The sequence below is a fragment of the Centruroides sculpturatus genome, unplaced genomic scaffold (genome assembly GCF_000671375.1).
Source record: "Centruroides sculpturatus isolate CEXI.00-Female unplaced genomic scaffold, Cexi_2.0 scaffold1988, whole genome shotgun sequence".
Taxonomy (NCBI): Eukaryota; Metazoa; Arthropoda; class Arachnida; order Scorpiones; family Buthidae; genus Centruroides; species Centruroides sculpturatus.
Genome location: NW_019386078.1, coordinates 60,302 through 84,379, shown reverse-complemented (window position 1 = coordinate 84,379; position 24,078 = coordinate 60,302). Strand labels below are relative to the sequence as shown.

General features: G+C 26.9%; 1 protein-coding gene across 1 annotated transcript in view; it reads right to left on the bottom strand.

Moving 5' to 3' along the window:
- LOC111613455 (titin-like) overlaps positions 1-24,078 on the bottom strand; it is a 90,957-nt gene that overhangs the window by 6,620 nt on the left and 60,259 nt on the right. Inside the window, exons 19-26 of the mRNA XM_023354812.1 lie at positions 22,050-22,943; positions 18,936-19,001; positions 18,746-18,844; positions 17,952-18,179; positions 8,584-8,685; positions 8,038-8,088; positions 6,696-7,556; positions 675-5,536 (exon numbers count right to left, since the gene is read on the bottom strand). Coding sequence (XP_023210580.1) covers positions 675-5,536; positions 6,696-7,556; positions 8,038-8,088; positions 8,584-8,685; positions 17,952-18,179; positions 18,746-18,844; positions 18,936-19,001; positions 22,050-22,943 — 7,163 coding nt within the window. The remainder of the gene's footprint in view (positions 1-674; positions 5,537-6,695; positions 7,557-8,037; positions 8,089-8,583; positions 8,686-17,951; positions 18,180-18,745; positions 18,845-18,935; positions 19,002-22,049; positions 22,944-24,078) is intronic.

The following is a 24,078-nucleotide window of genomic DNA, read 5'->3' as shown; positions in this document are numbered from 1 at the left end:
ACTCCATTAAAAGAATCAAAACATATATTTGTCTACTAATAAAATATGTAAATATATAAAATAATTAAGCAATAGATATTAAATTAATTAACTTTTGACATATCTAAATGAGTTTTAGTAAGTTCATGTGTTATCACTATTTATCTGAAAGCAAAAAATAATTAATATATAAATGAATTGTATTAAAATATGAACAAACTTGGATAAAACACTAAACAAGTCAGTATTAAATATCTATTTAACAAAAAAAAAAAATATATTTACGTTTTCAATAAGTTATTTTTGTTAAAACTTATTGATTATATATTATAATGAGTATTTTATGAACAATTTGGAATATAATACTATTGATGTTATTTATAATATCATTTATAACAGTAATTCAGTAAATTTTTTGTTTTATCATTTACCTTTTTAAATATTAAAAATGAAATATGTATACAATCTTTTTATTTCTTTGGCAAATTTTGTGAACATTCTACAACTTATTATATAAATCAGTTAAATTTTAATTTATAATTTGAATTCTTAACTATACAATTTTCATTATTTTCTTAATTTCTATGCATTTTTTAAAATTACATTATACCATATATTATATTATAGAAGTTATTTCTAATGTATGCTTAAGATTTTTTTAAATATTAAATTCTGTTATCTTTCTATAAATAAAGTNAATCTCCTTTTCCACTCATATCATGTTCTCCATCTCTTCCATTTGAACTAGAATGACCTGAACCTGTTGTTTCTGCTTTTATGCTTTCCCCTTCACCAGTCAAATTTTCTGTACTTAAATGAGATTCTTCTTCTTGCCATTGAATATCAAAAGTTTCTTTAGTAATATCATCTTGTAATCTAAATTCTACTGGTTGTAACTGTTTCAAATGATCTATATTTGGGATGGAATGAAATTCAGTATCACAGGTTTGTTTGATTTGATCTGATCCATGTTCAGCTAAATCATGAAGATTCCATTCAGTTTGAAAACTATCTTGATCAGTTTCTTGAATAAAATATTTTTCTTCTTCAGATGGTGAAATTTTTTTGTCTTCACAGCCAATATCAATCTCTTCCACATCTATTTCTCTATCTTTTAAAGACTCTGTATCATATTGAGTGACTGTTGATGTAGAACTCCTTGGAAGAGATTCTCCACTTTCAACAGAATGGCCACTTATTGTTCTCCCGATAATAATATGTCGGGCAAGTGTTGCTGGACTTTCCAATTCATGTTCAGCTTGTTCTCGTTCAAGTGAAATTGGTAATTGAGTATCCAGCAATATTTGTGTTCTTTCTGTCTCTTTCAAGGAACCCTGATATTTTTTTGGAGATGGTGATTTATCAACAAGACTACTCTCTGTACTATCACTAGAAACTGTATGAACATGCTTAGCAGGAGACTTTTCTGAACTTAGTACAGCTGAACTATCATCAAATTTTTCAACATTAGATTGAGCTTGCCGAATAATTTCATCAATTTCACACATTCGTTTATCATAATCATCTGAATCTTCTGATTCTTCATGCTCAGCAGCATGATCAGACAGAGTTCCTTGACTTGCTTCTGATAAGCTTTCATGCCCTTCTTCAATTTCAGATAATTTTTCAACCACTGGTACTGATTCACTATGTTCAACTTCAATGCATTCTGTTTCCAATTTTTCAAATTCTATTAAAGAATTCATTGATACATCATCATGTTCTCCACTTTTTGTTACACTATGTCTTTCATTTGAATCACCAGATCCTTGGCTCATTCTTGATCCCATTGCTATTTCTGCTTCTAATCTTTCAAATTCTTGTAATGATGACACAGACATATCATCATGCTCTCCACTTCTACCAAAAAATTTACGAACACCTAAAGTATCATAACTGGGTGTACTTCGTTTGCTTTCGTCTATTGATACAGCAGCTGGACTATAATGCCTTTCATCTCTTTCTGCATCTTCAGTTTCTTCATCTTCTTCTTGATGTGTATATAATTCACCATAACCAAGACTGACATCATCATATTCTTGACCTCTTTCATATACACCATCAACAAATTCAGTTTCTTGATAAGAATCCTGCAATTTATCTTTCTCTTCAGTAAACTGATCCTCAGCCACATCTAAAACTTCTTCAGGAAGTTCTTTCTCAAACCCCATATTATATAAGTATGTATTCTGAGATTCATATAATGTTTCTTTAGTAACCAATAAGCCATTTTTATCTGCAGGCTCTCTTTGATCCTGAATAGAATCCGTACTTAATTTCTGAAATGATTCAGATGTTTTATCTTTTATAGAATCATCATCACAAATTTGTTCATCTAAATCATGGAGAAGATTATCATATCTTTCATCTTCAGGGGAGGTATCTATAGCTTCTGCTTTATCAGTCATATCAAACGAGTCTCTACTTTCTAACTTTGGTTTTTCTATTTCATAATCTTTAACCATTTCAGAATTTATATGAACAAAACCTTGGCTATGTAGAACATTCTGTTCACTTTCTGGTAAACAATTTGTTTCACCTATATCATCGTGTTGTATATCTGGTGTTTTCTCAATTTCTGATTCATGCCTATGAACATGTTGTTGCCATAAATCTTCTGTGAGTAATGATAAACTATCTTCTCTGGCCTGAGCTTGAACTTCTCCATCAGATATCCATTGTTCAGAAAATTCAACTGGAGGTTGAGATGAAGTTACCATTTCTTCAGAATCAAGAAATAAACATCTCTCAGAATTAAAGTCTGCTTGATCATCACTTATTTGCATATACTGTCCTTCAGCATCATAATTTTGAATTTGAGTTTCTTGGACATTCTGAACCGAAATATTTTCTCTACTGTCATCAAAAGGAGCATCATATTCAGGAATGTATTCAACTTCAACTGGACCATTTAATTGATGATATATTGAAGGTTCTTGAGCAGATTGTAAATTATCTTGAACAATGGCACTATGTATGGGAGAACCTGAGAGATCTAATGTGACATCGGAAACAGTGCTATCTACTCTAGTTACTGGGGGAGTTTCAGTATAAGGCTTAAAACAGGAGGACATCTGTTGGGAAATATGGATAGCAGTTTCTATACTAGAAGTCTGCCAAGTCTGCTCACTCTGAGTGGCAGAACTTTCTGATATAGAAAGTTCATCATGACTAAGTTGCTCAGCAACATCATCACTAAGTGCTGTTCCAACTTCCAGTTTATCTATTGCTTCAATAGACTGAGAAGGCAATTCTGAGCTCTCAGAGCATAATAAATATTTTTCACTTTCTGCTTTATCATTCTGCATCTCTGAAATAAGTTTTTCTTCTTCCACGCTTTTTTCAGATTTAGTTTCTAACGAATCTATTTGAATTGTTTCTTTTGATTGTACATCATATAAACCTTTATCAGAATCAGATAAAGGCTCTTGAGCAGCTTGATCCTGTAAACATTCTGCTAAATCATCATTTGTAATTATTTCAAAAGGACTCATGACCATCTGTATGTCTCTTTCACAAGGCCAAATCCATTCTTTTGCTGAAGATATATCACTTTCATTTGCTTGTAAAGACCAATCTTTGAGAAAAGGAACTTCCACTCCTTCCCTGATTATGCATTCCGGAATTTCTGAATCATATGGTTCTTTAAATCCAGCCTGGGCAGCAATTTCTTCTTCTAAAACTGGTGTATCTATTTCTTGCACTAGATCCATTTCTATTTCTTGTGCAGAAGGAACGAGTGTTTCACTGGTTTCTGAAGATAATTCCAAACTTGCTAAGTGTCCAGAACTTTCAGAATCAACTGAATATGCTGATTCTCTTGAACTATGACTGAGAGATGAGCAAGCAGTAGAATAAGATGTTTCTTGGGATGTTACTGCAGTTGTATAAGATTCAGATACTCCAATGGAAGTTTCCTGGGATGTGACACATGTTTCATATTCAGAAGATGGCTGACCACTTACAATTGTAACTTCAAATTCAGAAGAACATGGCCTACTAATAGCAGGAGTGTCTCTAGATGTTTTCCCACTTTCTGAAGTTTCAAAAGAATAATAATGACTTTCAGTTTCACCAGAACTAGACCATGATTCCATCTCTTGTCCTCCTTGTTTATCTTTTTTAGATGCTGATTTTTGTCTTAAAACAATATTACTAGGATCCTTGACTCCATCTGAAGGTTCTGAATCACTTCTTTTATCTTCCCTGCCATCAGTTGTATATAAGGTTTCAGCAGTAACAAAGAGAGGTTGACTACTTTCCCTATCTGATATTTCTGAAGAATCTTGCCTATCTTTATAATGTGAATCTTCAGATATTGCTCCAGAACTATTTACCTCAGTTTCTCTGTGTGTATAATCAGAACTTTCTGATGTGTATGAATCAGTATGACTTTCATGTTCTGTTTTCATTTGATCAGATTCTAAAATATCACTTTTTTTATCTGTAGGTGTTTCATCTTGAAGCTGAGTTTCTGAACTTTTATATAAATCTTCTGATGTTAATTCCTTTTTAGTTTTTTCTTCCAAAAGTTCTTTTTTCATTAAATCCATTTCTTCTTTTAAAATATTTATTGGTTTAGTTTCTAGTTCTGAAGATGAATGATCTCTTTCAACAAGATCTTCATCAGATATTTCTGATGATACTTGTTCTAATGATGAGGGTTTAAATTTATCTTTTTCTGAAATAGAACTCTCTGAAGTAGGACAAATAGAATCGCTGTTCTGTGTATCCTTCATAGCATCATCTCCTTCAGATATAACTTCCTCATCATGTTCTACAATCAATTGTTTTTCTCTTGGAATTTCTTTAACTTCCTCATGCAATACAGTTTCAGTTTCTTCTTGAATAGGTGTTTCCCATGTAATTTGTTCTGTTTCTTGTTGAAGAGCATTTTGTAATAGATAGTCAGATGTTTTTAAAGTTTCAATATTAAATCCACTTTCAACTGCAGCACTGTGAACAGGAAATTCTTTCTGTTCTGGAGAAGCACTTTCAATATCTGCTTCTAATTCCTGTGATAATATTGTTGTTCTTATTTGCTGTGCTACTTTTTCTTCATGATCAAAATCTGGAATATTACTAATACCTAATACTTTTTCTTCAGGTGGATTTTCTTCAATAGATTGATCTAATTCTTCATTCAATATTTGTGATTTTATTTGCTGCTGAACTTTTACAGATAAATTAACAGTCATTTCATATTCATCTTTATCCTTGAACAAATTAATATCATCATCATCATCTTCATCTGCTAACTTAGAATCATCTATATGTAATTCATCTTTCTGAGCTGAGTCTTTGAACACAGACTCACTAGAAGATTTTGAAATAAATTCTGAATCATGAACCTGTTCTGAAGTAATTTTTGCTTTGATTTCATTTGAGGAAGATTTTTCGTCATCCATGCCAAAGGATGGAAGTAATACAGAATGAGAAGATTCATCAAGACCAACAGTTTTTGCTTGGATAGGAGAATCTTTGGAAGGGGAGGGAAGTACAGAATCTTCAGTTGTCGTCTTGCCTGCAGCGGTCTGCTGCTCTGGCATAAAACTTTCTAGAATGTTAGCAAAGACAAATATTAGTGGGAAAGGATAAGTCTGCCAAATACCTGAAATCTTATTCTTTGTAGTCAAACAAAATTTAATAATAACTTCTTTTTAGCCATGCATAAATAAAAAATAAAGCTATTTAAGCAATAGGAATAGATATCAATATTGCTTGGCACATACTGTACAAAAATTAGAAATATATATTAAATATACATTTATAACTGTTTGTGTTGTTGTAAAGCAAAATATGGTGCTGAAAATTGCATTAATCATACAGATATTAAGCTTTAACAAAGACATTTTAATAAATATATATAATATTCATGCAATTAATGAGAACGCTATAATTTCATCTACAAGCATAATTATTGAATGTAAAAAATACTATGAGAATGATAGATACATAATAAAATTAGGTTTTGATACGTTCTACATGAAAGTGTACTATTTGTGATCATAAAAATCAAAAAATAAAATGTAAAGTAATCAACACAACTTACTCTATATACAACAGAATAAAGAAAACAATTGCATGCTTAAAAATTTGCTTAATATAAATAAATTATATATCAATTTAAAAATCAATGTAGATTTATGTAATGTATTTTGCAACAAAATATGTAAAAGCAATTAGCAAGCAATATATCAAAGAAAGTGTTTTAATAGAAAATATTTGTGCTTGCATAATTAAGTGCAGAACAAAATATAACTGGTAATTATTAAAAATAATTTTAAATATGCATATAAATAATGAAATTATGTAATAATACAATTATAATTAAGCATTTGCAGCAATTAATAATAAGTAAAAACTTTGAAAAAAATGTACCTCAAATTATGGGTCAATTATACCAATCATCATAAGAGGTCAGTAGCAATTAAATAACTCCATTAAAAGAATCAAAACATATATTTGTCTACTAATAAAATATGTAAATATATAAAATAATTAAGCAATAGATATTAAATTAATTAACTTTTGACATATCTAAATGAGTTTTAGTAAGTTCATGTGTTATCACTATTTATCTGAAAGCAAAAAATAATTAATATATAAATGAATTGTATTAAAATATGAACAAACTTGGAAAAAACACTAAACAAGTCAGTATTAAATATCTATTTAACAAAAAAAAATATATATTTAAAATAAATTCATCTCACCATCTCTAACTTTACTTGGAGATTGTGGTGGCCAAAATGGGGTAGTTGTAGCAAAAGCATCAGGTGGTGGAGGATGAGATATAGCTGTTTCATTAGCTTTTAAATGTGATTCTGTTTCAATACTTTCTAATTGCTTTGGCTTACATTCTGAAACAAGTGATTCATCTAAATCTCTTCCACTCACTTCAAACTGAAATTCAGTGGAAGAAATATCTTTTTCAACTGCATAATGAAGGTCCAGTGGAACATATTTTCCATCTGTTTCTTTTTCTGTTTCAGAAATATCTAATTTAGTTGAATGCTGGTCCCCTTCAGGGAGCAGCCCAACTACATGACCTAATAATTCTTTACTTTGTCTGTCAACTTCAGCTAACATAGATGCAACTTCCTGTTCAACAGCTTCAAGAGAAGTGGTTTCTTTTATTGATATGTCTTTTTTGCCTGAACTTTCTTCTACTTCTTGTTCTGTCATTATATTTTTGCTTTCTAAATATTCAACTGCAGCAATTTCACTTTCTGTTAACTCCTCTTTATCAAGTTCAAATAATTTTTGCTCATTTTCATCTTTAACCTTTTCAGGGGATTGTTTTTTTACATCCTCTTTTTCAGCTTGAAACATCTTTAATTTTTCTGAAAAACTAATCTGTTCTTCAATTACTTCACCTGTTTTTTGAAATTCGGTTTGAATTGTTTCTTTTGATGTCTTAACAACTGTTGAAGTACTAACTGGAACATCATTTGTCATTGAAAGTCTCTGAAAGAAATTTCTTTTTTCTGCAAAACTTAATGATTCTTCTTTCTCATCTGCTGGTTTTTCGGAAATATTATTTTCATCAACAGTTAATTCCATATCTTCCTCACCTATTTATTTAAGGGAAGGTAATTTGCCAACATATTCAACATTGATGTCTTTTAATAAATAACACATCTCTGGATAGTATCTCTCTCTTTTTTTTAAATCACTTCCACAATAGGCTATGTCATGCATAATATTCTATTTTAACTTTTTAAAAAAATCTACAGCAATTAACGAATGTTGATATCAAAATTTAATGTATAAAAATAAAAGAACCTAACAGATCAAATTACAACATAAGTTTCCCCCAAATCATGCAGCTGACATATTACAGAAAAATCACTGCCCAATAAATCACTGATTGCAGCTTAATGTATTTAATGTATTTAATAAAAAGTCCATGCAATTAAAATTTAAGTAATTTTATTATGATAAAATATTATAGAAATGATTTTTTGTTATGGGAGTGCAAAAAATTAATGCTTTTAGCACATGCAATTTAAACATCAACTACAAATAAATTAACATCAATAAGGTGCAAAATACCTGGATGTTGAACTGAGGTTTCTCCTGGCAAACTAACTGCTTCTGCATCAACTACAAAGGTGCAATGAATTTAACAAAAGTGATTCTGAATAATTAACTTATATTGCAGATAATTTTGATTATTGAAGAAAAAAACTGTTGGTCTTTGGAATATTCAATTAATTTTAAAATAATAAATACTAATTATTATTTTATATTTATGATCAATTTGTATTCTAGACAATTTCATATAAATTTTCAATGAACTTATAAGATAATAATATATAACAATTATTATTACTGAATACTTAATAAAAAAATACTTTATGTAAAATCTGTAAATAAAAGAAATATTGTATACAATATTTATTTCATTTACAAAATATATTATTATTTATAACAGAACAAATTCTTTCATTAAATGATAAAATAGTATTTAAATTTATAAACAAACTCACGATGATATAATAATTAATAACTAAGAAATCTGAAAAAAATATAGCGTAAATATTGTTTCAGGAAGTTAGTTAGTATTTTATTATTTAAAAAAATTATAAATTACCATACCTTTCCCTTTAGTTATAATAATTTCCTCAGGCTCTTTTGTTATTGTAGTTTTTTTACAAATCACATGCATAACACCTCCGGATTCATCTGTTTCAGTCCATTCTGTTTATTAATACATATTATTATTTTTAATTTACAAATATATTTTTCTTTTGTTTATTTCAAATAATATAATTATTTTAATACTAAAAAACATTTATATAAATTAATTTATTTATCATGTAAATAACTATATTTTCAACATGCTAACTTCTCATAACGATAGTTTTTTTTTTCTTCTCCACGTAGAAAACACGATAAAAATTAGTTTATAACTTATACCAAAGAGCAACTATATTTTGGTAATGACATGTTTAGATTTAATTTAATAATAAAGATTGGACAAAAAGTTATAAATTATTTCTAGCTTCTTAAAAGTTTGCTAATTTGTACTCAATCAGAGATGAAAAGAAATAAAGTTTCTGATAACAGATTAATAAATTCAATTTTGAATAGTTTTTTTTGTTATTGTCATCTTGTCAAAGAAAAGAAAAAAACATATGCAAAATAAGATTCACTGATAAGAAGATAAAATTAACAAAAGATTTTTGTCCTTGAATAATAATAAACAATTTACTAAATATCTACAACTGCACAAAAACTAGTTTTAAATACAGTACTTTATCAAAGACCTCCCTTCAAAGATTCCAGCATGATTAATTAAAGCTAATATTTTCAACAATTTAATTTATGTCATTCTTAGGCTAGAAACTTACTGTTGTACAGTACATTTAACTGAAAGGAATACAACTAAATCGGATTACAAAATTCAAAAATATAGAATGCTTTAAAAATAATCTTACTGAAATCATATCTTTACATATGAGGCATGTCATTCCAAACTGCATCTTATCCACACTTTCATGTATTCCAAAACTCATCTTATCTACTTAACCAATGGAAAATATAGATACTGATAACATGATACAAAAAGTAAGCCATTATAGATTCCTGTTTTAGATAAAGACCTCCAAAGTTTTTTTCAAGGGTGAGTATGGAGAAGGATATCCCTGGAGATTGAAAAATACCCCCTTGTATAACTTCATATAAATAGTTTGTAAAAACACACACATATGACCAACCAGTGATGTAACAACTTTTAAGCATAAATAAATAATGAATAAAGGGAGCTTAAACCAGGCCCCCCTTTATTCATGTTCCTATGAAATAGTACAGATATGAATATTTTTAAAATTAATTTAATTTTTTTTTAATTATCTAAGAAAAATAATATTTTTCTTACATAATTAAAAAAATTTTGTTTGTTAAAAGTGAAAAATAATATTGGACTTCATGCTGAATATTGGATAAGTAAAGTTGAGAAAATTATCATCTAGGTGTTAACAACCTACAGCTATCGCTACAAACAACTAGTGCTTTACGTTGAAAGCGCTAGTTGTTTGTAGCAATAGCTGTAGGTTGTTAATGCCTAGATGATAATTTTGTTTGTTCTGATTAATAATGATTAATTTTAAAAAGTATACTATTTATTTTAGATACTTTTTACAGTTTATTTTTTTCCAATTATACAGTACTCATCATTTTGTGACAGTGAAAAGTGATAAGATTCAATATGTGAGAATCAGAGGGTTCTACCTGACTTTAAGGACAATTTTACAGCAGAGGAATTTGACTTTAAGGAATTTTACAGCAAGTTTGAAGTTAAATATAGGATTTTTTTTTGTTACAGAAAAGTTATTGTTTCCAAAAAGAAGAATATAAGTTGTTATAATAGTGCATTAACCATTTATTTCATAATTACAAATAAATTATTGTTTACATAGCAATTAACATTTGGTATAACTTAGTATTTTGAGACTTGACAAGCTGTTTAAATTCTTTATTTGTTTATTGAACGTTGGTATCTACAATATATTCAAACAATGAAAAATCTATATATTTTAAGCAAAGTCCAAATAAATTATTTTTATTTAGGCCCATATATCAAGATTTCATATTCTATTTTGTAAACATCTCTAATTATAATTATCAAATCATTGTTATTTGTCACAATTTTGTTTCTTTATATCTTTACTAATAATGGTTTGATGACCAATGATTTCTAACTGTGTTCTATTTCTAATATGGTTAAAATACACAAACTTTGACTTGTCAAGTTTTAGGTTGAGTTTGAGTAAAAGTAAAAAAAATGTAAAAAGTCTGAGTACTCTGAACTGAAAATCCTAACAGCAATATAACTTACAGTATAGTAATACAGTTGGAACTTTTTGGTTCTGAAGATATCTCAATATTAGAGATCCAAAAAAAACTCTACCTCAGAACTGTTTTGTAAAACTCAACATCAACTGTAAGAATATATTTTATCATTGACTGAATGTCTTGAGCCTTCTCTTTGGCTTTTGTTTCCTGAAATGAATTTGGCTTGTAGAAGATGGACCTGCAATACTTGTTGCTGTTGAGTTTTCTTTCTTGTATGCCTTAATAAACTAACTTTATCCTAGGTCTGATTACTGTGGTTTGTCTTAAAATGTTTAGCAAAAGAATCATCTGAGAAAAACTTTTGTTGAAATACCTTAGAGTAACTATGGAAGATGTTTTTTGCATAAACAAATGCTTTGCTTGGAGTATGGTAGTTACAAAACTCAAAAATCATGTATGAATGATGTCAGAAAAGTTCTGTTGCAAGGAGTATTCCTGATCAGAGAAATTAGAGACCAAACATCATTAAATTTTCAAATATTTTTCTATATTTGATTGAATGTTGTTTCCCCCTTCTGAATGCAAGAATGCCCTTTGGAGATGAAAACTTCATTGTGATACTTTTTATGTGAAAGTTTGTTTGGAGGAACAAAGTAAATAAAATCAAGGAATTTGTATTGTGAGGCAAACAGCAAAAGATGTATTCAGAAACATCTGGGTTTCTCAACATAATTTTATATGGGAGTTGAACCACATGTCCTTTCTGGATTTCTAGAATTATTTTCTTCAAATCTTTATTTTTCCACTGTTCATATTTATTTTGAGCATACACTGATTGATGGTTATATTTAATTACATACCTCAAAGCCTGTTACTGGTATGAAATTAACATAAAAAAATGAAAAAAACAGACTTCCATGAATGTTTTTGAACCCTCAACAGTTCAGGTGGCAACAAATTTCCGTTAGAATGCCATTAGATAAGAACATTATTCGAAATTTGAAAGAACTATAGTTCTTTGTCCATTAGCACTTTCCATGTTATGGACAGAAATGAGAGGCAGAAGATAAAATCCTCTGGCTCTCATTTCTGAAAGTGTAACTATGTTCTAAAACTCTGCAGTTTGAAAAAAATTATCTGAATGTAGTTAGCCAATAATATGACAAGAAAGAATATGTTATCCAATAGCATTACTTATACAATATAACNGATCATCATTTCACAAGAGGTTAGCGGATATCATTAAAAAAGTAATGACTTATCTGAAAATGTTATCAAATTTCTTCCATGAATTCTTTTGCATCTGGAATGTGTATTTTTTACCTTGTAGAACTTATAGAATATTAAAAATATTCTATAATTAACTGTCCAAATGAGGTTTTTTTTTACATTTTACTAAAAAATCTTGGATTGGATTTTTAATTCAATAAATATACAAGTTATCGTGTCACGAGATGCTTCATTTATATCGTGTATCAACACTAAATAATTTATTAAGATATCGGAAATAATACGAGTTTTTCAACCTAATCACTGTCATTTTATTTAATTTTTAATTGATTCTACTGTTTAAGAGAGATATAAAATCCTAAACATGGCTAAAAATACATGAATATATTGGAAATTTTGTAATGAAGACAGACACTTTCGAGAAAACCGGGGTTTTTGTTCATTTCAAATGACAATTTAAAGATATCTTGAAACTGCAAAATTTATCAGTATTCTGGTAAAAATAAAAATGATTTATTTTAGACGAGTCGGAGTGATGTATAGGTCAAAACTAGAATAGTTACGTAACAGAAAACTAAAAATATATCACCCAAAAAATAAAATTATATTATTTATTCATTAATCCAATTATTTAACCAAAATACTGACTGTAAATCTTATATAACTGCCATGATTATTTTTTAATTCATTTGTGATTTTCTAATTTTTTTTAATCTTTACTACTACTCAATAGGATGACTATCACGCCAAAATATTGTATAATAAAATAAAGACACTGAGTTTGGTGTTACATGCATACATTTTTTATTGCAAGCACTTTCGATAAACTTATAGTCGTCGTCATCAGGCGAATACAGAGATACAAGTGCTTGCGACAAATAAAAACATATGCACGTAACACTAAACTCAGTGTCTTTATTTTATTATATAATCTTTACTACTTTTTTACAACTAATAATTTTTTTGCTTACAAATCTTTTCATAGATTACATTTCGGATGTTCTTCTTTTTGTCTGATGCTAAATTTGTTTACAAAAGAAATTTTTAATATACTCATTTATAATATTTTTTGTTTAAGGGACTGAAGTTTCTAGTTATGCCACTGTGACCAATCAGTTGCATTTGTCAACCTATCAAATCAAAAAAATATTCCTGGAGAATGTTTTCTGAAAGATACATGACATGCAGATTTTGTGTTTAATTAATTAGGGGCTATCCATAAATGATGTCCATACTGGAAGAGAGGAAGGGGGTTATGACAAATTGGATAAAGTCAGACAAGAAAGTGAAGGGTTAACTTCAATGGACGTCCATTTTATTTCATTAAATTTTATACATTTTATTATTCATAAAGTGGTAAAGATTTTGGGAAGGTTGAATTTTGTTAGAAGTCTGAAGAAGAAAGGAGTTATGAAAATTTTGGACAAACTGGGACAATGGAAGGAGTGGATGTAAAAATTTCAAGAAAAATGTGTACATAATTTATGGCTAGCCGTTTAGAGTTGAAATAACATTTCAATTAATTATTTTAAGTTTCTGAAATTAAATTTGCATTGAAACCGTAAACAATAAAGAAATGTCAGAGAGAAGAGACTTAGCACTAGAAGAGATGCCAGAAGGGTTTTGTTAAATATCACAAAAATTCATAACGTCAAATGTCTGCTGGAAACTCATTTTGGAGAAGGTTGGGAAACATTGAATTCATTGAGATTTGCTGTCACATAAAGTGGGATGTAGAAGAAAGAGATGAAGAATGTTATGATGATTTGCATGAAATGCCTGATACTTTAAGAATTTAAGTCCTGTAGTACGAATTACTTTGCCTTTCAAATAAAACACTTTTAATCTGCATTTTTCAAAAATTAGTTGTATCTTATTATTAATATTACTGTCATTTCAAAACTCAGCAAATCCAAACTGTCTTTCCAAAACTTGCCACATCCATCTTATAAACTTTAATATTGCCCCAACTTTTTGGTAAAATTATAATTCCATAGGCTAATAGCTTGCATTATGTCCATTTACATGTATTTTTATAAACAAATGTTATCATTGTCAAGTTTAAAACTGTAAAAGACTTTATTGAATACTGAAAATAAAATGAAACTGGACAAGATGCACTTTTGAATAACATGCTTCATATGTAATATAATAATTCTCTAGTGTGCTGTTTTGATTAATTCTCTGTGTGTCAAATGTATCTTGAGTGCTAATTTAAGTATTATTGTATAATTTTTGTCTATGATATTTATTGCTAAAAACAAAAATGCAAAGAATAATGTTGGGAATGAATATCCATCTAGCTGACAGAGAGTTGTAAGTCATGGAGATATTGGTCCAGGGATATTATTCCCTCATCAGTGATGACAGAAATGTGGACAGGAACAGAGTAAGGAAGAATTCAAGAATGAAGGGAAGATCAAAGTGTATATTGGTGACTAATTAAATTTATCTTGCTCCAAAGACAAAAAGGTCAAAAGAAAGTAGAAATGGAAGTAGATAATACAGAGCATAAGATTTCATCTCATTCATAATGCCTATGGAAGAACAAATTTAGAATTCATTCAAACTTGTTTCAATTCTGTTTCAGTATTCCCTCTAGGTGGATCCAAAGTATCCTTACATAAATACTTGTTTAACTAATTTTATACTATTTTTATCATGAATTGTTTTCTAGAGCAATTTATATTTTTAACAGATTTATATGTAAAAATATACCATTGTCATCTTTATGAAGTTTACTTTGTAATAAAAAAAAGTTTCTTATCAATATAAAAATAACATGCTTTGTTCTTTCTTACAAATATTAAACTTGTTTTTAATGAAATTTTTAACTAAAAGNTAATAATTTTTTAATACTATTAGTTTGTGATACATAATATATTATTTTTTCTGCCATAATAACTAACTTTTTTCTGTACCCCTAAACAACCTATTGCGTACCCCCAGGGGTGCGCGTACCATGGGTTGGGAATCACTGGGCTAAGTTATAAATCATGATTCACATAATCAGGCAAGGGTGGCCAAATATCTAGCAGGCAGACTGCTAACAGCGCAGAACCAGTCCTGGATAGAATCATTGGAAGTGTTATAGGTGTGTAGCTTCCACCAGCTAAACCAGGTGAGGTAGGTGTTTTGTAAATCGCATGTGCGAATGAGTATAATCTGGCTGTTTGAAAGCTGACAATACAGCACTTCCATTCTGCCACTAATATTCGAATATACAATAGCAATCTTATCATTTTTTCAGGAACAGTGAAAAAGAAAGCAAATATATGTATATGTTAGTTATAATAAGATATTAATTTAAAGGTTTTAAATATCACAATATTCTTTCAAATTATGATTATACTTAGTTATCAAACAAGAAGAAAAAAGAATGGTTTTAAATTATAAACAAATACAGTTAAAGATTAATAACAAAAATAGTGAGAATGAATTAAATAAAGCCTTATTTTTCAATATTTGAAAACATATTCATATTATTTTCACATATCAGCTCTTCTGTATCAGTTTCAGGTGAACTATCAACAATAGTTATAGAATTTAAACATAATTCAGCAATTTCATCATCATTCTCTGGAACAGAATAAATTTTATGCTTAGACAGTTCTTCATTTTCTGAATTATTTAATTCCTCTTCATCTGTTTTAACACTTTCAATTAATGAATTAATATCTTTATCATTATCTTCATCTTCATCAGATGATGATGATTCAGCCAATTTCTTGTAACGTATACCAGTATTCTTGTTTAATTTGTTTGACCAATTCCTTCTTTTTTGTTCTATACATTTAGTTTTATTTTGATGTTTTTGAATATCATAATGATTTGAATTTAAATATTGTGGAGATTCAATATCACTTAAATTTTCAATATCTGTAGTTGGTTCATAATTAGTTTGAAAACTAGGTAGCATAGCTTTCTGTTTAACTAAAGGATTACTTTTTTTAGTATAATTGTTTTTCTTTATCTTATTTCTATTATAACACTTTGATTCTTTACATAAACTTTCAGATTCTTTAATTTTAATTATAGAAGTTTGATTTTCTATTGTAGAAATATTTGTTAAAATTTTCTTTTCTTCCTTTTCTGTTTCTTCTTCTTCAGATGTAATAAAATTTTCTTCATCTGTTTTTGATCCTGTAAAATCATCATCCTGGACTGTCAGCAGTTGTTTGCTATGACTTTCTAAACATTGAGACAAGTCAGGAAGTGAAAAAGGTTTTTTGTATGGTTCACAGCTATTTTCTGTTAAAAAATTTTCATTTTCTTTAGTTTCAAAATATTCTGTATCAGTAATATTATCAATTTCATCAAATTCTTTTACTTCCGGATAAGCTGTTTTATTAAATTGATCAGATGGTAAAAACACTTCTTCTGCATCTGAATCACTTTCATTTGTCAATTGATATTTACAAATTTTCTTAGGACCACAGGAAATAGTTTTTATAAAATTATTTTCCTTATCACTCAAATCTTCAGTTTCTGTTATGTTATCTGCATCTATACTACTAGATGCTGAAAGTTTCCAAGATAATTTTTCAGGAATATTATACATTTTAAAATTAGACATTTCAAGAAAATTACCAAATTTTACAGGATTATTCAAATTAATTGCACTTGTTTGTTGCAACATATTTTCATCATCTGAAGATACATCAAAGTCCTCAAAATCTGTGATACCATCATATTTATTTTTGTTAGCACTAAGATAATGAGAACTCCTACTTTGTATTTCATTAAACTTGCTTACTTCTTTACATACTGTAGTACTTATATTATCTCCTTCCCAAAAAGAAACTGACATTAAATCATTACTTTCATAATTAATACATTTTTCATTATCAGATAATAAAATTTCTTCATCATCAGTATTAATTTTATCAGAATTATCAGTTATCACCGAATTCAAAAATTCTGATAAAGTTAATTCTTCAATGCCTTCTATAGCATTATTATTGCTTGATAACATATTATTCTCAATTTGTTCATTTTCTTCTTGAGATATATTATCTGGTCTTAAAATTTCATACTTGATATTTGAACTACTTTTATTTGAATTTGCCATTATTAGTTATGATATTTATATTTTTAAGAATGTACTCTTTTAATCTTCAATATTAGTATCTTCACTGACAACTATACACTTATGTTTAGAAACACATCTATAAATATAGAATTTTATAATTCAGTAATTGTATTAATTATAAATTTAGTATAATTCACAATTAATAGCTTTAAATTAAATTATAATTTTGTTATTGTTGACTATAATTTTTTATTTTAGAAAAAGTCATATTTAAAATATTAAATTCAATATTATGAAAAAGTAATCCTCAAATAAAAACTAAATTATCAAATACATATAAAAAAATCAATATTATTCTGAACTAAGAACATTCTGTGCGTAATTAAAGCCTTTACAAAATTTTGTCTTTACTTGTATATTTCAAAAAACAGTAACCAATATATTATTTTCTTTTATTTATTATAAATTATAATATATTTAATACATTATAATTTATTATTTTCTAACATTTACAGTTATAAGATACATTTTTTTAAAGATATATAAAGACAAATTTAAGTAGCTTGGTTAGTTAATTATTAAAATTTACTTATAATAAAACTTCTTAATATTAAACATAAATTTCAAAAAGAAATCAATCTGAACTCACCAACACAAACCGGATAAACTCCAAAACTCTTAAGTAAATACTGAATGGCTTCTTTACTAATTGGTTTAGTGTTCATATTATTTACAAAGGACTGTTATATTTATTGATTGAAATGAATGCTTTGTATAGCAAAATGTTAATTAAATTATGGTATTTTTTCTTGAAATAAACTTTTGTATCACATTTTGTTTTTTAATTTTATAAATGTACATCAATCATTTCATATATTTTCATAATAAAGTTAAGCATTTTATCTACCTTTTTCTTCAACACGAGTTTCTATTTGAGGTTTGTCTCCATCTGCAGATGAAATATCTTGTTCAGCTGTAGTACCGCTAGACATTGTTGCTGTAGTAGGTTCAGATTTTTCATCTTCTGGCAAACTCGAAACAGAAACTTGGCTAGTGTCCATTTCACCCGATGGCCACGTTTCCGATTCAACTAATTTTGCAATTTGATCTCTATCCAATTGAAGTTCTTCTCCATCTATATTATTAAAGACCAAAGTTAAATTATGATAAATTTTAAATATGATAGAAATTTTTTGTAATATAAATTATGTAAAAATCAAATAATTCAAACATTTAAATTACAGCAGACTTGTGATTATCTGGATTAATGTGGCAGATGACTGAACCAAGTAACATGGTAATCGAAGATAAAGTACTTCCTGTACATCAAGCATATCAATGTCTCACGTATGTGATTTCTTTTTCAGCTATAATTTTAATGGTATACTTAATAATATTTTAATATTTTTAATACAAAATTTTCAACAAAAGTAAGCCAGTAAAACACTTACAATTACCTTATGTTTTATGAAAACATTTGCAATCACATTTTTACACATTATAATTATTTAATAATACTGTACTGTATATATAAAAAACTATATGACAATATTGATCAACCAGATAATCACAAAACTATTGTACCAATTTTTGCTGCAAATACATTTTCCTTTTGAAATATTTTAAATTAATTTTGTCACTGGGAGAATTAATTTTGTCAATAAATCCTTTTTGCAAGATAACTTAAAAATTTCAACAAACCTTGCACAATTGTGGTTTTAGTAACTGTTGTAACAACATGTTTTATTGTCCCATCTTCTAAAACCTCTTTTTTTTCTTGAACAGATGTTTCCTGTTCTCCTAAAAAAGTTACATAAATATAAATAATATTCTTATGAATTTAAAAAATTGAAAGACATTATTATTGCTACTTTATTTGATAATTTAGTACCTTTTGCATTCTTTTCTGCTGGTGATGGTGGTGGTGTTTTGGTTTCTTTAATACTTAGCACTTGACCTATTCATAATGATAATCTTGGTATAAATTGTATTTTATAGAATATTATTTTAATTATGAATTAATTTTAAATTATTATTTATTATAACTTTTCAGTATAATTGAAAGAATTTCAATACTAACATTAAACTATAAAATCAAGATAATTAACACATTTATTGCTAAATAAGTAACTGTAAAACTAAGAATTTGATTCTCAACTGCATTGTATAATTTCAATTTTATTATTATATTTTGTGTTCTCTAATACCTCCTATTATAAAATAAATATAAAACTGATTTAAATTGTCATAAATTATATTTTAAAAAAATTAACTAAATTATATTTAAAAAAGATTACCGTAATTTTGTGCAGATGACTCATAAATGAGTTTAAAAGTCAATTTGAAAATGGAAGTGTGTTATGCAATAATACAGATTATCTGTTTTAACTTGCAATTATGAAATCATTAAACAGTTTTTTATTTCTTTAAATTTAACAAGAGCATCTTTAGAAGATGTGCAAATCCTTTGTGCACTACAAAAATATTCATTTGCCATCATAATTATTCCAAAACCCCAAAGATAAAGGCATATAAGTCTATTCCTTTAGTTTTCTTGTATTCATATTCTCTACACCAAACCATATTTTAATTGATTTTATCAGACATTTTTAGTTAAATCTGCATCTTGAAAACTGAAAAGTTTCCAGTAATTCTACCTTCTCTGCATAATAATAATACCCAGAGCACTATTTAGAAGCAAATTGTCAATTTTAGTACATGTTAATTTGTTATAGTAAATGAGATCTAAGTGATCAATTCTTAAATACATATCATTAGATACAGTTTGTGTGCAACTTTCTTAGCAAAATCAACAATGATATTAATGGCAATTCCTTTATGGCAATTCCACTTATTTACTAGACCTGGTGAAGCAATCATTCCTGTCCCATCATATAGAAAATGCTACTACTCTGAACCATCTTGATTCCAGACTCTTCAAACACCAAGTTTATTACAGAATATTATTAGATTTTAAATAATATTTATGTATTTAATAAATAAAACAAAAATAAAGTGAAACAATAAAAAGCCTATTTGTATTTTTAACACAATGAAGTTTAGACAGGTCCATCTCAAATACAATCTGTTAAATAAATTATCACACCTCAAAGCTGGCATACAATATTAATCAAATTCTGCATATGGAACACTAGTAAAAAAATAAAAGTTTCATTACATCATTCTAGATGTAACTAAAACAGTTAAATATTTTTGCAGAGGTGTAACCTCTAATAAAAGGTCATCTCTGTACAGGAAGACTGTTTGTTCCTGGTCAGTGGACATGGCAGAGATGTGAAGACTGTTTGTTCCTGGTCAGTGGACATGGCAGAGATGTGAAGACATATTTAATTTCTTATCATCACTTTATGAAAGTTGGAACCAGTTATGGTATAAGTAACATACCTTTCTCATACTCCCAGAAATTTAACAAGTCTTAGTCGATGTTTGATAAGCAATGCTGGTAACTGAAAGCCAGCCCCTAAAAGAGGCTGAAACAATTTGTGATAATAATTTTGCATTGCTGGAAGTATGAGAAAGGTGTGTTATTTGTAAACATTTAGATTATTCTATGTATTTTTAATAGGCAAAATAGCATCAGCTATTTTAATTGAAATTATGTTGCTTACAAGTGTTTAGAAGTGTGGTGTATATAGTGTTTTTTTTTTCTGTTTTAAATTTTTTTTTGCAGGGTACACAGCAGTGCAAGTTATACATCATCATCTACACAAAATTATGGTATATTATTTAAAAATAATAATTAATTAAAATAATAAAAAATTATAAGTTATTGTTTTCTTGCAAAATTATATTAATGTACAATAATTTTAGCATTTTGAAATAATTTTGTTATTTTTTTATAATATTTTAAGTTTATTGAAAAACAACAACAAATTCGTTTATGAAAAAAGTCAGTATATTAAATTAATGCAGCAATTATAAAACTGAGTAGTATGTTATTTTCATTTATTTGATTTGGAAATTATGAGATTCAAAAATATTCCTCTTAAATAAAATTCAATTTCTAAAATTAAAAAAATTATTATTATTTTTACTTTGGATAAAAATTGCATTATCTGATATATAAATTTATACTAAATATATCAAAAAGTCAACATATATTTACACGAACGATTTATTTTCAGTTTGTAATAAGATAAATTTCTTTTATAAGATAAGTTCTCTACAATTAATAATTTTGATGATGGATACATAAGTATTATTTTATTTTATAATTTAAATTTTAGAAAATTCAAAAAGAGATGAGATTATTTAAATTTTTATATTTATAATTTTGTTAAATATACTATAATATTTTTATTTAATAAAATTACTTATAGACATATTTATTGTATAATCTTACATTAAAAATATAAGGCTTTTAAAATTAACACTATATTTAAAAGCAAAATAAAATTGTCTTAGTGAACACATCATCATAATGCCATTAGATAAAAAAATTATTTTATTTTTAATAATTTTTCCTGTATGTATAAAAAATTATTGATCCTTAATTGTTGTATAGATCATTATAATAAATTCAGACAAATAATACAACAGTCATTGCTAGCTGATAATTTAATTCATTCCAAATATAAATTTAGAGAAGTATAAAACAAATATACATATTTTTTACTATATTCTACTCTCATATTTTTCAATATACGAAAAATATATAAGCAACAAATTTTTTTGCATTTTTATTCAACTAATCCATTTAATTATTTTAATCACTTTTGTAAAATAGATTTTCTTCCATTTTTTAATTTATAAAGATTAAAAATAAATTTTAAATTTCATTTTCTTGCTGTTCAAATTGATATAATATTTAATAGCAAATAATGTGTTAACTATTATAAATTTGATATTCCAAATATAAAACTATTTGTTGGACTATCAAATTTACTTAAAATTTTTATTTTTGTAACTTATAATCATTATGTTTTCTTCATATATTACATATTTATGTTAAACTCAGAAAATTCCTTGCAAATTAAAAAAATACCTTCATCAGATGATTGCAAAACATTTATATCTTGAAATGCTTGTTGCAAATCTTCTAAAAGATCTCCATCTGTAACTGTTTTAGTAATAACTAATTTGGTAACTGTTTCTTCCTTCATGTGTTCTGGTGAAGTTTTATCTTGAACATCCTTTTCATCTTTAATAATAATTTGTGAGCTTGAATAATCAGATAACTTATCACTTAAATTATCATCAGATAGCTTTTTAAAAACTTCTTCTGATACTTTTTCAGGTTCATGTTTGATAACTTTTTTAAATATCTCTTCTTGAATTTCTTCATAAGCTTCTTCACTAATATCCTTGGAAGGTGAAATATGTGATATTTTTTCAAAAACTTCTGTTTTTTTAACACTTTCTTCTGCATCTTTTTCAGGAATTCCTCTGCTAATTTTTTCAAATAATTCTTCTGAAATTTCATTTGATATTTTTTTAGAAAGATCTTCAGGAATTTTTTCTGAAGACAATAATGGAGGTCCTTCTTCATAAGTTCTCTCAGAAATTTCTTTCACTTTTTCAAAAATTTCATCAGAAGCCTTCTCTGGAACTTCTCTGCAGATTTTCTCCAGTACTTCTTCAGAAATTTCACTTGAAATTTCTTCAGGCTCTTCAACAGTTTTAGCTATATCTTCAGAAACTTTGATAGATATTTCTTCTGGACTTTTCTCAGATACTTCCTTGGAAGTTATTTCTGAGATTTTAGAAATTTCAACTTCTTTAGAAACTGTTTCAGTTAATGATTTACTTGAATCTACAATAATTGGTTCTACTTTAACTTCAGGCTGTTCTTTATCTTTTTTTGTCACATCTTCAATCAAACTGTCTTGTTTTATAACTTCAATTGGTGATGGAAGTTTCTTTCCTTCTGTGTGAATAATTCATATATTTATTCACTCAGATTAATATGATTTAATAATGATGTGGAAATGTAATATGCCATGAAGCACAAGCAACAGAATAAAGCTATTTTTGGAGAAACATAACTTTTCTTTCTAAGGCATGCCATATCAAATAACTTACCACTGAATAATAGGAAGCATGACAGAATTAAATATTCAATAGCTTAGCAAAAAAATTTAATTTCAACTAGAAAATAATTTTGGTTAACAAAAAGCAAATGTATAACTTAATTTGCAAGTAAGAAAGAAAAAAAATATATAAAGCATAATTCAAATAAATACAATTGTATACTGAATGATGCAATTTCCTTTTCTTCAGTGATATATTGAATAAATTATTTCAGAAATTATAGATCCAGATTTATTGGGAAGTTTATTTTTATGTTATTATTTAAATAAAAAAAACCAAATACTTAACTCATAACACAATTTTCAAAAAATATCTATTTGTGATAATTTGTAAATGGTTAAATTATATTTTCAATAATCACTTCTTCAAAATTATTATTATTTTCTAAATTAGTAATCAAATTAATATCCATTTATAAATGAATAAATATTAATATCAAGAACTGGGTTAACATATTATAATATATTGATTTTTATGTTAGAATTATTAGCATTTATGTAAATTAAATTAATTCTATATAAGCATTTTTAAGTTTTGAATGATTAGTGTTTATTAAAAGCAAACAAAATTAAATAAGCATGAGCTAAATAAAATGGATGAAAAAAGTTAAAAAAATTAAATACAATAAAATTATATACATGTAAAATATAATCCTTAATTTTAGATTGACTTCTTAATCTAATTCTCACAAACTGTGATCAGCTAGCTTTACTTCAAGAAGTCTTACTTCTAAAAGATTATCTTGTATAAAACAGGACTTCTTGAATTTAGCTGATTGCATTTTGTAAATATTAAATAAGATATGTAATATGCCAAAAGTCAGAATAAATAGTTTTAAATTGAAAAAATAATATATTCATTTATACTGAAACATTATTAAAAACTTTTAAAATATAAAAATAGTAGTTTTTCTTTAAAAAATTATTTAATATAATTTTATTTATTCCAGAAAACTTCAAAAACTACTACTATTCAAATATTTA